The following is a 14,447-nucleotide window of genomic DNA, read 5'->3' as shown; positions in this document are numbered from 1 at the left end:
CCGCCTCGCACGCAAGGCCAACGCTGAAGCGTCACCACAAAGCAGAGTCTGAGCCCCACCTGGGGAGCCTGCAGGGCTGGGGGCAGGGGCAGAGAGGGGATTTCGGTGCAGCCTTTGCTCTTCCTTCCTTCCCCTGGAGGGCCGCACGTCGGAGCCGCAGGGCAAAGCGGGCCAGCAGCAATGCAGCCGCCGGGGCGCGTGCGGAGCTTGGCGGTGGAGCTGGAGGACGGGAGAGCGTGGGGAGCCTACGGCAGCGGGGAGCTGCTGCACGGCCGCGTGCGGCTGGAGCTGCGCGGTGCCCTGCGCCTGCGGGCGTTGGAGGTTTGTGCTCGCGGGCGTGCGATCGTGCACTGGTTGGAGACCCGCAGCGTGGGGCTCAACATCGTCTACCACGACTACACCGCCTTCCAGACCTTCCTGAACCGCCGCCGCCAGCTCATCCCCGGTAAGGCTGGGGCTGGGGAGCGGCTCTGTGCCGCCGTGCGGTGGGTCGGGACCCCGCGGGCTGCAGGCCCCACTCTGGGCACATCACCGCCCTCCTCGCGCCGGTGCCATCTGCAAGCAGGGTTCTGCCTCTTGACCTCTGCCGAGGGTTGCTGCGAGGCTGCCTGCGGACTCCAGGCTGGTGAACACGGAGGTTTGTGGCTTTTGTTCTGTTTGCGCAGGGAAGTGCAAACACGGGGTCTGTTCGCAAGTGTGGAAAGAGCACTTAGGAGCTCGGTAAATATTTGCTTTCAGTTTTCTGGTGCTGGAGCCACATGCCCGGCTGGTGTGTTGCTTGGATCTGCTGCGTGAGGAGAAGGCACTTGAGTTATTTGTGTAGTTGGGATGAAATGATCCAGAGCCCAGTGGCATGGGACTTGTCAGCTGTCCACCTGCTCGTTAACTCTGCCTCACAGACAGCGACACCGCTGCAGCCGCTGTGCCACCGTCGTTGCTGCCATGGGGTTTCCCCGACTCTGAAATCCACCACTGTCCAGAGGCAGAGCCTCGCTGCCGGTGGAGGGGTCACATGGGAGCTGCCTGCCTGGAGCTGCTCTTGTCTCCAGCCTGCACTGTAGGGCCATACACTCTTTTTCGAGCTGACTGTGCCTTACCACCTTGTTCTGAACATCTTCATTGCTACGGAGCTCCTGTCTTTTCGGCAGTGGCCTTTCTCTGCTGTGCCTACAGGTGGCCCCACGGCAGCTGCAGGCGTGTAAAGCATCCCATAACAATTCAGGATAGGGCTGCCTGGAGGAAGGCTTTCAGCCAAGGGCTGGGGAGTCACCGGCCCTGCGCTCTTGCAGCGTGGAGCTGGCGGCTGTGCGGGGAGCAGGGAGCCCTGTGGGTGCCATTGCATCACCTGCACATTGCTTCCTTCTCTGCTTTGTGGGGGACACGGGTCTGTGATCACAGCAGTGATGTGGGCTGGGAGAAGCGCTGCTCTGCAGCCACAACTGCTCCCATGTGTCCGTCCTGCCGGGTCCTGTTCTGTGCCTCTGCCACCAGCAGCACAGAGAGGGGCTGGGGAAAATATGCTGTCGTCCGGGGGTCCCACAACTGCTCCCTCGTTGCTTCCTGATGAGTTGGGCTACGTTTGGGAAATGCAGAGTTTGCCATGGCAACGCAGCAGTGAGCCGGGTGGAGATAAGTGTGCTGTGCTGCGCTCACTGGGTTTATCTGCAGCTCGCTGGCAGAGCAGTGAGCGTGGGACTCTGCTGTGCTCCCAAACAGAAGCCATGGAGAAGTGCTCAGGGCCATCGCAGGCAGAGCGTGCGAGCGGGAAGGAAGGGACAACAGGGTTTCATGGGCAAAGGCGAGGCCCTGGGTGCACCCACATGGGGTGCTGGGAGGGGTCCCACGGCACTCTGCGAGCAGTGCCCCTTCTGTCCCAGCCGGGGGGGCTGCGGCCGGCCCCGTGCACACAGCTGAGGCCGGGGCTGGGTTTGGGCTCACAAAATGCCGGGGTGGCACCGTGGCCGCAGAGCTCCGTGGGTCCCCAGGGAATGGGGGGGGGGGGGGGGCTGCGGCCGTGGGTGAGGCTGAGTCACCGCGGGGGCCGCCCGCAGCTTTCCCGGAGCTCCGCTGTGCCAGGACGCGCCTCGCTTCCTTCTTCCCACCGCCGCCGCGCTCCTTTGCAGCGTTTGCAATGATTCATATTTGCTCACGGCAGCAAACGGTCACGTAAAGATAACGAAGCACGGCTCCTGCCCTCGCACTGCGGACCCGCAGCTCCCCACCGCCGTGCTTTGACCCCAACTGCACGGCAGCGATGCTGGGCGCAGAGCGAGGCCCCGTGGGTGAGATTTGTCACAAACGCAGCGCAGGGCGGCGCAGAGCCGCCATTCGCCTGGTTGAACGGCCCGGGGGGGACGCGTTGCTCACCGCGCATTGCACAAGCTGAACGGGAGCCAGTTCTTCATTTCTTAGAAATGAGCGGAGCCGCGGCCCCGAGCAGCTTTCCCCGCATCACCACTCGGCCCCATCTCGTGGGCTCCCCACCGCACCGCCACGGGGGTGAGCGGGTGCCGAGGCTCCGCAGCGACGGGCACCAGACGGCTGTAGGTCCGAGGAAGCCCTGGGAGCAGGGGGGAGGGGGCCGTACCGCCCGCACATGCTCGTTGCGTTGTTTTGCGGCGCCTGCCGGGGCCGCCCCGTCCCGTCCCGTCCCGCCCCGCCGGGGCCGCCCCCGGGGCGCGCCGGGCACTTAAAGCGGCGCTGGGCGGCGGCGGGGCGAGTTGTTGGAGCCGCCATCTCTCGCCATGCTGTTCGATCGCCTCAAGCGCTTCCTGATCGTGCTGGAGGGCGCGGAGCGGGGATCGCCGGCCGCCTTCAGCCCGGGGCAGACGGTGGTTGGGCGCGTGGTGCTGGAGCTGGCGGGGGCCGCGCGCTGCGGGGCGCTCCGGTTGCGGGCGCTCGGAGCCGCCCGCGTCCACTGGACCGAATCGCGCAGCGCCGGTTCCAGCACCGCTTACACGCAGAGCTACAGCGATCAGGTGGAGTTCCTCAGCCACCGCGACACGCTGCTGGCGCCGCCAGGTACGGCTGCGGGCTCCGAGCCCCCCGCGCGCCCCCGGCCCGGCACCCCGCACCCAGTGGGGATCCCCGCGCCGTGCCTCCCCCGGCCGGGTGGGCTGCGGGACCCCGTGCTGAGCGGGGTGGGGTTGCGGGGCGCGGTGGCGGTTTGGCGGTGCAGCCCCGGCAGAAGGATCCCGTCCCTTCGTGTGCTCCATCCCGGCGCGGAGCCCCGCGGGTGGGAGATAATCGCCCTCCGTCTGTTCTGCCCACAGATAACGGCGAAGTCACCGTCCTGCAGGCAGGAAGGCACGAGTTCCCCTTCACCTTCCAGCTCCCAGAGTAAGTTCATGGTTTCCTTAACACAGAGGGGAAGAGCCGCTGCTGGGAGTACGGCACCTCCGCCACAAACCTGCCGGCAGAGCCCTCGGAGTCACTCCTTCTCACTTCCAGGACCCTGGCGACGTCCTTCGAGGGCAAACACGGCAGCGTGCGCTACTGGGTGAAGGCCAAGCTGCACCGGCCGTGGGCCACGGTGAAAAAGGTGAAGAAGGAGTTCACCGTCATCGAACCCATCGACATCAACACCCCTGCACTGCTGGTGAGCCCCCGTGCCCGAGCAGAGCTTGTCAGGGGTGCGCCATGCGGCGGGGATGGGCGCCAGGAGTGCAGAGGCTGCTGCACCTCCTGCTTTTTGGGAGCTGGAATGCATTGCAACAGCATCTTGCATAAGGCTCCTAGGAGCCGGTGCTGCTCCCCAGCAGGTTGGCTGTGCCAGGGAAGCGCTTGCCTTGTGTTTTATTGTTCCTTTCTGAGCAGCCTCTGCCCGTCCCTTTTTTCAGGCTCCCCAGGCGGGTGCTAAGGAGAAACTCGCCCGCGCCTGGTACTGCAATCGTGGCCAGGTCTCAGTGACTGCCAAGATCGACCGCAAAGGCTACACCCCCGGTGAGCACCTCCCTCGGGCGCCCAGGGTGAACTTTGGCTGGAGGGGACTTGGGGTCACCTGCTCGTCCCCGCCGTGCCAACGGGCAGATGAACCCCCAGTGACCCCCGTGCAGGAATTCCTCGGGGCAGGACTGGGCTCCGTCTGCAACATGTGCGTCTGCTCGGCAGGTGAGGTCATCCCTATCTTTGCTGAGATTGACAACTGCACCAACCGGGCGGTGGTGCCCAAAGCAGCCATCATTCAGACTCAGACCTTCATCGCTCGGGGCACCAAGAAGCAGAAGAAGTCAGTGGTGACCAGCATCGTCGGGGACTCCATCGCTGCGGGGAAGCGCGAGGTGTGGCACGGGCGGGCGCTGAAGATCCCCCCGGTGGGGCCGTCCATCCTGCAGTGCCGTGTCATCCAAGTGGAATATGCCCTGAAGGTGAGGGCTGCGTGGGGACCGCGGTGGGGCTCAGCTCTCTGCTGGCTGTTCCCGTCTTCCCAAAGCTGTGCTTATCAAGGTTGGTGCTCTGTGCCATGTCTTGTGCTGAGCATCTCCCTGCGTGTCCAACTGCAAGAATTCCCTTCTTCCCTTCACCCGGGAAAGCTCTGCCCCTCTGTGGGAGTAACGCCACAGCTGAGTTCCCCCACTGCCTGCAGGTCTGTGTGGATATTCCTGGCACATCCAAGCTGCTCCTGGAGCTGCCGCTCGTCATCGGGACGATCCCACTGCATCCGTTTGGCAGCCGCACGTCCAGCATCAGCAGTCAGTACAGCATCACCCTGGACTGGCTGAGCAGCATCCCCGAGCAGCCTGAAGGTGAGCAGAGGGCAGGGCACGTTTTCAGCCTCGATGAGTCAGGGAACGGCACGCTTGAAGCCGCTTCAGCTGCACGTTCCCCATTCCTCGACGCTTTTCTTTCTTCTCTTCAGCCCCCCCCGATTACTCAGCGGTGGTGCCCAGCCCCACAGCCGAGCAGAGCCTGGCCCCGCCGTGCCGCAGCGAGCTCGGCGCTGTTCTGGAAGGGCCCTTCTTCGCCTACATCCAGGAGTTCCGCTTCCGACCGCCTCCGCTCTACTCTGAGGTGAGGAGCCGTGCGGGCGGTGCGGGGTGATGCACCCACTGCTGCCGGGGGTCCTGACTCTGGGTTTGGTGTTGCAGATCGACCCGAACCCACCTTCAGACGGCATCCGCCCGCGCTGCATGACCTGCTGAGCAGTGCTGATGGCATCGTGACCGTTGGGCTGCAGTCAGAGCGCCCGCAGGATGGCAGTGGGCGCATGAGAGCGCTGAGCCCCCACCACAGGCACTGCCCTGTGGGGTCTGAAGGGCTGGAACCGCCCCAGCGTTTTGGGGTTCGGATGGAGCTGGGATGATGCTCCTCTATGTGTGCTCCAGCACCTCCTGCTGTGGAGAGCTTTGAGCTCGGAGGTGTTGCAGGGAATCCAGAGAATGTTTAAATCCTGTGCTGGGTTTGGACCCCGCGGTGCTGAGGGTGCAGCTCTGCTGCTGCAGTTGCTTCTCCAGAACTGCAGTTTCCTAAGGAGAAAACTGGCCGGGTGAGGCAGACTGTGCTGCTGGTGAGCACGGCTGGGAGCCGGGAGCTGCTGCAGGGGTGGCTGGAGCTGCCTGGCAGCTGGGTGGGGGCTGCAGAGCCCCCCGTGGCCAACATTGGGGCTGTGTAATTCCCAAAGCAGCAGAGATCTGCGGTGGTGTTTCGGTGCTGCTCCTGCAGGGTGGCACAGACGTGGCCCCTCACAGTGCTTTGTTGGCCTAAGAAAAAAAGCTGGAGTGAGTCCTCCAGGGCAGCCACCAGAGACTGTGCGTTCCCCCCGACCCCTGCGCAGAGCCCCAGCCCCGGTGCTGGGCATTGCTCAGAGGATTTTCTATTGTTTGTATCAGTGACCACTTTTATACCGACCACTCTTTGTCTCTGACGTTACTCTTTTCGTACAACTTCAGTTAGGGTGATTTCTCTGAAATAAATTTCTTTTAACCAACTGCAGCTCTCAGCTTTTGCATTTGGAGTCACGCTGGGTGCCCCAGTGCTGCTTCCCCTTTCCCAGAGCTCAGCAGCACGCTGCTCTGCTGTGTGCCACTGTTCCTCTTCCGTGTGGCCTCAACCCCTTCCACCCCCATGGCAGCACCCGTCGGGTTCTGCAGTGCTGATGTTCCCCGTCGTGCAGCTCCTGCATCTGCTGTGCTCACAGTGAGCTTTGGGTTTGCTGCACTTCTGCACCCCGTGCCTGCTGAGCACAGCAGATCTCAGAGGGTCTGCAGTGGGGCTGAGGTCTGAAACGGGGCTGAGTTCCACAGTGTCCTCCAGGGCTGTGCTGTGACAAACACTGCTGCTGGAATGTGACTTTTCCCCCTGGTTTTGTTTGTTTTTCTTCTTTTTTTGTTTGTTTTCCTTTTTGTGTGTGTGTGTGTATTTTTCTTCTTTATGTTTCTTTTCTGTTTGGGTTTTCATTTCCTTTCTTGCTTTTTGGACCTTGCTCAGTGTTCAGACCTGCACCCCATGCCAGCGCTGCCACGCAGGACCCACAGGTGCTCCATACACCTTTACCCAAGCCTCCCTTTGCTTCGCCTCCCCTCGGGACAAGGATGGAGATGCTTCATGGTGATGTTGCTTGCAGATGCACACCCCCCATGTGCTCTGCTTCTCCCTGGAGCCATCTTTCCAGCAACTCTTCTTGTAACAGCCTCAGGGCTTCCTCGGAAAGCCGCAGCGTTGGCTTTACAAGTCCTCCAGTCCCGGAAGGGCTAAAAATACCCCCAGGGACAGAGCTGGCATCCCCTGCTCTGCAGCCTCGGCTCCAAAGCCCTTCTCCCGCAGCCCAGAGCCTCCGTGCTGCCGTCTGTCTGCTGCGTCCCCGCTCTGCTCCGGTGCCACTTGCAGAAGGCCACGGCATGCTGTGCACCCATGGGTGGCCCTGAGCCGCCGCATCCTTCCCAGGGTCGGTTCTCCCCTCCTCCCCCCCCCCGTGCCGGCGGCGGCGCTGGCAGGGACAGAATGTGCTCCGAGGGCTGCGGATTAACAGCGCGGGCATCCATCCAGCTCCGGGAAAACAGCTCTTCCTCCACCACCTCCCAGCTGTGCGTGTTGGGAGCCACGTGGTGGGAGCTCCAGCATGGATGGGGTCGGACAGCTGGGGTACGGCTGGGTTTGCACCCTGATGGGTGCGAGCCTGCGAGATACAGGGCCAGCAGTGGGACTGCCCCCCCCCCGCTCCCCCAACCCCATCATTACCTCCATTATTTTCACTGTTTTTGCTCCAGTGCTGCAAAATCTGATCCCTGGGGACCCTTTCACGTGGGGACACCGGAGCCACTGCTGCCCACCTAAACAGAGGCGCAGCCCTGCTCACACCGCCCTGCGTGGGGGATTTGGGGAATCCCTGTGCGGGTTGGACAGGAACGACTGCTCCTCCTGCAGTGCTCCGGGGCTTCGGCTGCCCGCAGTGGGGAGAGATCGCACAGAGCCAGCGCTGCGTTATGCACAGAGGGAGGCCTGGAGCGGACGGACGGACGGACGGGCGCACAGCGCCTCCGAGGGTCTGCTGGTGTGTGCTGTGTGTCACAACCCCGGCAGGAAAGCAGCCCCTCTTGTGGACAATGGAAAATTTTTACGGCTTTTGACTTTTGTCCAATGATTTCAGAGCAGGGAAGCGGCTCACAAACATGTCTATGGGTAAACAGCGGCCGCGGGGCCGGGGCTGTGGGTGGTGGAGAGGACCCCCCCCCCCCCCCCCCCGCAGCCCCAGGTCCCGGCAGGCATCCCCAGGTCCCTCCCTGCAGGCACAAACACGGAGACAAATATTTTGACTCTCCTTGGTGGAGGGCCAGGTCCAGAAAAACAACAAGGACGGCAAGGAGGAGAAGCCGTGCGTTCACCTGCTGGCAGCACGTGATGGGCAGTGCGGGGACCCCCGTGCCCATAGCTGGGGTGTGACACGTGGTGACATCGCTCCTGCTGGTCCCTTTGCACAAAGCCCCCACTGCTGTGCTGTTCTTCTCCCTGCCAGTTCTCAGAGCTGCCTCACATTTGCAGTTTCGCAGTTCGGCTTTTAGTTCTGAAGGACATCAGGGAACGGAGCCGAAGGGTCACACAGGTGGGGGCCGTCACCGCGTTTGTCTCCTGTCCCCGCAGAGCCGTGAGTCCAAGCAAACAGCTGCTCTGCTCTGTCGATGGACAGCGGGGCCGGGGGGTGGATTTGTCCCATTGAACCCCTCGGCCCACCCGCAGCCCGTGGTTACACCCCGACCCCACGGAGCCCGCGGCTGCTGCCCGGCTCGCCAGCAAGCGTGATCCCCATTGCCGTGATGTCAGAGGGTTTACAGCGCGCTGAGGGAGAGGACTTTCCTGATAAGCAGCCGTGTGATGCGGCCGTCCCGTCGGGGCCGGGCCGCGCTGGTTGTGGCCGGCGGCAGCGCGGTTTGCTCCGCTTTCTTGTGGTTCTCAGAGAGAAAAACAGGGAGAGCGCTGGGGAGGAGCGCCCCGCGGGCAGAGCAGGAGGACCCGCGGGTGTCGGGTTGTTTGTTGCGGACTCGGCGCCGTGCAGCCGCTGAGATTTGCTGCCCAACCCGGCGCTGTTTTCGGCGTCCCGCACCGCCGTTGTCCTCGCTGACCCGTTTGGGGGCGTCGGTTCCGCTCCACCGCTGCTAAAGCCCGCAAAGCTCCGGGCACCGCGCGGCCCCCCCGGCCCCGACCGCCCCCAAAGCGCAGCCGTGACCAGAGACACTTTCCATTCCGTACGCTCGTGGCAAAGAAAAACCTCATCCTGAGGAGCGAGCGCGAGAAAACAGCAGCGCTGCGCAGTGTGTGTGTGAGTGAGTGTGAGTGTGTGCGTGTGTGAGCGTGCAAAGAGCGGAGCTGCTGTTGTCGTCGGTTGCGAAACGCAGCGCAGAAACACCCGGAGCTGCAAAACCGCACCGCGCGCGGCCGCTTCTCCGCCCCGTTGCACCCCTCGGTGCGCGCCCGGCAGCGCCCGGGGCCGTTTTGGAGCGGGGGATTTGGGGACCCCAAGGAGGTTGTTTTTTTTGGGGGGTGCAGCTCCGGAACTGCGGGGTTTGCCGCTCCCTCAGCACGGTGCCGCAGTGGGGGCTGCAACGCCCCGGGGTTGGGGGAGGAAGGACGGGGGGATGGGAAACGCACCGCCGTGAGTGCGGGCGGGGCTCCGCATTGGGGCAGCGCTGGGAGCGGCGATGTGCGGAGCTCCCACGGCCGGCACCGGGAAAAGCACGGCGCGGTGCGGCCTGCTCCAAAAATAACGGCGGCGGGGCCGGAATTGGCGCGGCTCGGGACGTCGGGGCACGCGGTGTGCGGCTCGTCGGCTCCTCGGATCCGTTGTGAGAAGGAAAAGCTCCGACCCGACGCAGGGGGCGGCGGCCGCTTTGGGGCGCCTTTGGGGCTGCTGTGTCGGGCTGAGCTTTTTCCCCATTCCTGCGGGATTTTCCCCATTCCTGAGGGATGACTTTCGATCCTCATCCGCCTGGGAGGAGTCCCAAGCTCCCGTGCGATGAGCTGCCCGTTCTCAGCCCGCACGCGGCCGATGCCGCAGTGTGTCCGGGCTGTGCGTGGTGAGTCGATGCGGCCGATGCTGTGTCCTTGCAGCCGTTCCCGTCCCTGTGCCGCTCCCGTGGCCGTGCTCGGATCGCCGCCTGCACGGCCGCTCCCGGAAACTCTTTTGGAAAATAGTTCTGTGCCGTTTAAACTCATTAGGGAAGCCTGAGCCGCTCATTCGTGCTAATTGGCATCACGCGAAGCTTCATTAATTTTCCCTTGCTCTGTGCCCCCGGGCTCTGTGGGTGCACGGGGTCACCGTGCCGCTCGGGACGGGGCTGTCCCCAAAGGGGTGACCCCGCGGGCACGGAGAGAACCCCTGCCCCCACCGCCCCCCCTTGGGGTGTTTTTCAGACGGTGCCGGGGACTTGCTGTCCTGCCACAGTCTCGCTGTCGGATTCCCGTGTCCTGGCCCCGTGCCGGGCCATGTGCTCGGCCCGAGCCGTGACCCTAAAAGTTGGGCTGTAAACAGCAGCCGGGCTGCAACCCGAGCGCTGCGCTCCCGTAACGCAGCACTTCCTCTGCGAGCAGCGGTGAGCACCGCCGCCGGGTGCGCTGCGAGTTGGGTCCGTCGCAACCAAAGCCCTAAAAAGAAGCGCCGTGGGGGGCGGGGGGCTGCTGGCTGCTCGTCATCCTCCTCAGCCCCACCGCTTTGGGTTTGGAGGGGACGGAGCGGGGCTGCAGCGCTGCGATAGGACCGGGGAAGGGTCAGCGCCGTGCGGCGGGGATGTGCTGTGCTGCCCCAAAACCCCGCGGGGTTGGGATGTCCGCGGTGGGGGTTCGGTTGGGGTCGGTTTGTGCGACGATGGCGGCGTGAGGCTGCGGGAGGGGAGCGCGGGGCTGCTGCCACCTCGTGGTCCCGTTGGTGGCTCCGACGCGGTGACGGCGGACACGACGGAGTGCCCCAAAACGCGGGGACCTCCGCAGCCCGGGGTGCTCCGAGCAGCAGCCGAAGGGGAGGAAACCCCTCGTGTGGCGGGACCGGGGGACGCTGCCTCTGCCCACATCTCCCTCTTGCCTCTTGAACCCGTTTTCTGTTTCCTCAGCGTTAATTTTTGCTCTCTCAGCACCCACCGGAGGCCGCCTATACCCCGGTGTGGGGCAGGCGGACCACAAACCGCTGCCGAAAGTTCTGCCCCAGATACGGCGCGGCTCCCGCAGCCCCACGTGTCTCACCCCACTGCTTGGGGGCCCAACTGCAAACCCCGGAGTTCCTCGACCCTGGTGGGACAAGGAGAGCACGGCGGTGCTGCTGTTTGGTTTTCTTTACTTCTACACTCTGGTGTTTCAGTGCTCGGCGCTGGGCTTGGCTGTGCCCCCATCCCACGGGGGCAGGGATGCAGTCTTCACTCTGATGTGCTCCCAAAGCAGCTTCCTCGTGCCCAAGGAAACATCCCCACCCCCGTAGGGGGAGCTGAGCCCGCAGCCTCCTGCCCTCATTATTTTGGGCTGCACTGTGCCTCACTGGGTCCCGGCCCTGTGCAATGCAGCAGTGTTCCTGGAAATCAGAAACCCCCAGGAAAGTGCCCGCAGGGCCTTGGGGAGGGCGTTCAGCATCACACCTGGATGCTCAGCATCAGCCCTCCCGGGCCCTCAGCATCACCCCCTCGCTGTCTGAGGGACCCGCTTTGTCCCCCATCCCTGGGATCCCTAAGGCACCGCCTTCTCCTGCAGCAGCCCCACACCCTCCTGATCCTGTGGGGAGGTGGGTTTGAGCAGCACAAGAGGTGGCAGCGCCTGGCTCAGCCCCCAGCTCCCTGCGCCCTCCTCTGCAGCTGTGGGGCCACAGGTGGGGACCTCCCCCAGCCCCCCTGACCCCCCTGGCTCCGGGTCCAGCACCTCCTGCCGCCGGTACGTGAAGGGCAGCTCCACCTTGCAGTGTGGCTGCAGTGGCTCCATCGGTTCTTCGGGGCTGAGCTGTGGTGTGTGGGGCCGCGTGCTGGCGGCTGCCTCATTTTCAGGGCTCAGCTCCATTACCAGCAACTCCCCGGGGCTGAGCTGCTCCGAGGGCTCCAGGAAGCTCTTCCAGGGCTTGTTCTGTTGGGGAGAAGAAGCACTGTGCTGGGAGGTCTCGGCTTCACAGCTCATCCCAGGGCGCACACTGCAGCTCACCTGGCTCATCTCACTGGCTGAGAACCGGAGGGCTTCGCTGCCGGTAGGTTTGGGCAGGGGAGGGAAGAGCATCCCGTGGAGCCTGGGGAGATGGCAGTGGGGTCAATGCGGGGGGAGAGGGGCACGGAGGAACCGTCATTCTGCCTGTTCTCACCTCTTCTTGCTCAGCTGGTAGATGAGGGCGGCAGCTGGGATCCCCAGCGAGATGCCCAGGTACTTCAGGTTGGAGCTCCACACCGCTCCACCTGGAGATGAGCACCTCTGGGTGATGGTGACATCCCAGCCCCGCGTTCCTGTGCCCAATGGGACACAGGAAGGTCCCCATGAGAAAGGGAGGAGGTCCCCCACCGTTACCCAGCGCCGTGGTCTGGAAGTGCCACCGGGCACTGCAGGTGCCCCCGCCGCCCGCCGCCACCTCCTGGATGCCCACCCTGTAGGCGGTGCCTGGTTTCAGGTCTCGCAGCGCGTATCGCGATGCTGATGCGTCCACGTCGCCATCTGTAAGTGACGCCGCGTGGGCAGCAGTGCTCAGAGCCGCCCTCCCTCGGTCCCCCCCACCCTCCTGGCAGCGGTGCCACCACTCACATGTCACGTTGTCCCCTTCAGCAGCGTGGCACACGCGGTACCCCAGCAGCGCCCCGGGGCAAGCAGCGCGTAGGGACGGCTCCCAGAGCAGCACGGCGGCATCGGCGCTGGCGTTGATGCGGACAGAGGCGGCCAACGAGGCTGCGTGGGGCGGGAGCGGATGTTGAGGGTCCGGCCGGCCCCCTGCGCGGCACCGGGGGGTTGCGATGTCCCCGCTGCCTACGTACTGTTGCCGACGAAGTGATGCTGCAGAGCGAAGGTGGCCCAGTCCTGCTCTGCGCCGCGGCCGTGCACGGCGAGCCGGTAACAAGCCGGCGCTTCCAGCGGCCCTACGTGAGGAGCGGCACCGTCACCGCGTGGCCGCAGCCAGCAGGAGGGCGTTGGGGCTCGGGGCGCTGCCGTGCCTGCCTGCCAGTGGGAGCTGCGTGCGAGGAACTCCTCCTGCACGCAGCGCCCCGGCTGTGGGGCTCCCGGCGTCCGCTGCCGCTCAAAGCAGAAGGCGAAGCCTCGCGTTGGTGCCTCCCAGCGTGCGATCACCATGGTGCCCACAGAGCTGATGTTCTGGAAGCTGAGCTCTGGGGCAAAACACGGGGAGCAGAGAGGTGAGGGTGGTGCCGGGCCAAGGAGCCTCGTCTTTTCTGTGGCCTTTTTGGGTACCCGTGTGCTGCTCCACCGGCACCTGCAGCCGCCGTGCAGGGCTGCTTCCTGCGGCGTTGGTGGCCGTCAGCACGATCTCGTATGCAGCCCCGCAGAGCGTGAGGTTGTACTCTGTCTCCTCTGCCCCCAGCACCACCTCGTCCTCCTCGGCGCAGCTGCACTCCGGCATGTGGGCACGCAGGGTGTAGCTGACGTCCCCCTGTGCCGCGCTGGCGCGCTGCGTGGGGACAGCGGTGGCAATGCTGTGGGGTGCCTGCAGGACACGGAGCCGTCCCAGCAGTGCGCCCACCTGCCCACCTGCCAGCCCAGCTGTAGCAGCCTCTGCCCGTTTCTCCCGAGGTGTCCCAGCCTGAAGCTCAGTGCGGGGCTCTCCAGGATCTCTGCGAGAGGAGCGATGCGCTCACCCAGGTGCGTGCCGGCCAGGTGCAGGGATGTGGGGTCCCTCCTGGCGTCGCACTCACCCTCGGGGATGAAGATGGATGGGCTCCAGTCGCTCCAGTGGCTGCTCCAGTGCTGCGTCCTGTGCCGGAGCTGCACCTCGAAGGCAGCGGTTCCCCCCAGCTCGCAGGTCACTGCAGAGCACCAGGTGGGTGGTGGTGAGGTGACCCCTCTCAGGATGAGTTTGTTCCCCCACCCCAACCCTGAGCATGGGGCAAAACAGACCTGGGTCATCCTCTCCATCCTCACCCTTCCCTGTCTCACACATCACCTGCGGAGAGAACGGTGGCACCGGCCACCGGGTGATGGTGATGCTGACCGAGGTGCAGGGGACGTGGTGGTTGGGGGATCTCTTTGGTCCCCTCACCTGCATCCAGCTGCCATCACCCACCCGGCGGAATCGAGCCTCCCTGCGTGGCGGCGGCCGCTCCTTGTGGTGACACTGCGGCCGCGGCAGCCTCAGCTCCAGGCGCCCATTGGCCTTGGTGAAGGACATCCCATGGGAAGGGGGATCCAGCTTCACTGCGGGGACAGCACAGCTGTGGTGACCACTGCAGCCCGCCGCCCTGCCTGGTCCCCAGCACTCACCGGCCTCGTCGAGGTGCAGCGTGATGTTGGGGCTGCGCTCCAGATGCTGTCCCCAGCGCGCCTCCACCCAGGCCGTGGCGTTGGTACGGACATAAACTTGGTGCTGCTTCAGGGTGCGCACCGTGGCGGTGCCCGCATCGTGCTGCTGGCACAGCTGCCGGCTCACATAGCTGCAGGGAAAGCGCTCAGCCGTGGTGTACAGCAGTGGCACCATGTCCCCTGTGGCACCAAGTGTCCCCTGTGTGCTCCTGATGGACACGTTGTCCCCAACTCACCAGAGCACGAGGACGTAGGTGGTGCTGCCGGCGGGGCCCTGGGGCGGCCAGGAGCAGGTGAAGGGGCCGGAGCTGCAGCGCCTGAAGCAGGAGAGCCCGGGGGGGGGATCGGGGGCACCTGTGTGTAGGGAATCACACCCGGGCTCGTGGGGGTTTGGGGTAGTGGAGCTTGCTTGACCTGGGGTCATGGGGATGGGGAGGGGGGCCGGGGCCAGAGGTGCTCCATCTCCCAGCTCCCTGCAGGGCCCCCTCCAGCCCCCCGGTACCATTGCGACTCCACATGACCCACAGCGGCCGGAGGTG

General features: G+C 64.9%; 2 protein-coding genes across 3 annotated transcripts; one reads left to right on the top strand and one right to left on the bottom strand.

Moving 5' to 3' along the window:
* Window positions 1-101: 101 nt before the first annotated feature.
* Window positions 102-5,926, top strand: ARRDC2 (arrestin domain containing 2). Of its 2 annotated transcripts, none has more exons than XM_042835669.1 (8): window positions 102-445; window positions 3,273-3,339; window positions 3,451-3,598; window positions 3,840-3,942; window positions 4,111-4,367; window positions 4,586-4,745; window positions 4,859-5,010; window positions 5,088-5,926. In XM_042835669.1, the coding sequence occupies exons 1-8, from the start codon at window positions 181-183 to the stop codon at window positions 5,139-5,141; spliced, it is 1,206 nt and encodes a 401-aa protein (XP_042691603.1). In that variant the 5' UTR covers window positions 102-180; the 3' UTR covers window positions 5,142-5,926. The 2 variants fall into 2 exon arrangements, with proteins under 2 accessions (XP_042691603.1, XP_042691602.1); XM_042835668.1 differs by lacking the exon at window positions 102-445 and adding an exon at window positions 2,732-3,021.
* A 4,820-nt stretch (window positions 5,927-10,746) lies between these two features.
* On the bottom strand, window positions 10,747-14,159 carry IL12RB1 (interleukin 12 receptor subunit beta 1). Its single transcript, XM_042835698.1, has 13 exons — window positions 14,145-14,159; window positions 13,870-14,039; window positions 13,649-13,803; window positions 13,507-13,552; window positions 13,305-13,415; window positions 13,141-13,223; window positions 12,844-13,060; window positions 12,591-12,761; window positions 12,414-12,515; window positions 12,187-12,327; window positions 11,950-12,099; window positions 11,756-11,846; window positions 10,747-11,683 (listed from the first exon to the last, which is right to left on the bottom strand). The coding sequence occupies exons 3-13, from the start codon at window positions 13,775-13,777 to the stop codon at window positions 11,140-11,142; spliced, it is 1,785 nt and encodes a 594-aa protein (XP_042691632.1). The 5' UTR covers window positions 13,778-13,803; window positions 13,870-14,039; window positions 14,145-14,159; the 3' UTR covers window positions 10,747-11,139.
* Between the last annotated feature and the right edge of the window lie 288 nt (window positions 14,160-14,447).

The sequence above is a fragment of the Centrocercus urophasianus genome, unplaced genomic scaffold (assembly GCF_019232065.1).
Source record: "Centrocercus urophasianus isolate 14NV4802_14NV808 unplaced genomic scaffold, USGS_Curo_1.0 seq_54, whole genome shotgun sequence".
Taxonomy (NCBI): Eukaryota; Metazoa; Chordata; class Aves; order Galliformes; family Phasianidae; genus Centrocercus; species Centrocercus urophasianus.
The sequence above is the reverse complement of the archived record's forward strand: the minus strand, read 5'-3'. Positions and strand labels throughout refer to the sequence as shown.

What these genes read in the sequence shown, in the direction of transcription:
- ARRDC2 (XM_042835668.1), top strand. Translation starts at nt 2,745, where the DNA reads ATGCTGTTCGATCGCCTCAAGCGCTTCCTGATCGTGCTGGAGGGCGCG. An exon ending in TTCACCTTCCAGCTCCCAGA is followed by an intron (nt 3,340 to 3,450) that starts GTAAGTTCATGG and finishes TCTCACTTCCAG; the next exon opens with GACCCTGGCGACGTCCTTCG. An exon ending in CATCCCCGAGCAGCCTGAAG is followed by an intron (nt 4,746 to 4,858) that starts GTGAGCAGAGGG and finishes TCTTCTCTTCAG; the next exon opens with CCCCCCCCGATTACTCAGCG.
- IL12RB1 (XM_042835698.1), bottom strand. Translation starts at nt 13,777, where the DNA reads ATGTCCTTCACCAAGGCCAATGGGCGCCTGGAGCTGAGGCTGCCGCGG. An exon ending in GTGATGGCAGCTGGATGCAG is followed by an intron (nt 13,553 to 13,648) that starts GTGAGGGGACCA and finishes TTCTCTCCGCAG; the next exon opens with GTGATGTGTGAGACAGGGAA. An exon ending in ATCCATCTTCATCCCCGAGG is followed by an intron (nt 13,224 to 13,304) that starts GTGAGTGCGACG and finishes CTCCTCTCGCAG; the next exon opens with AGATCCTGGAGAGCCCCGCA.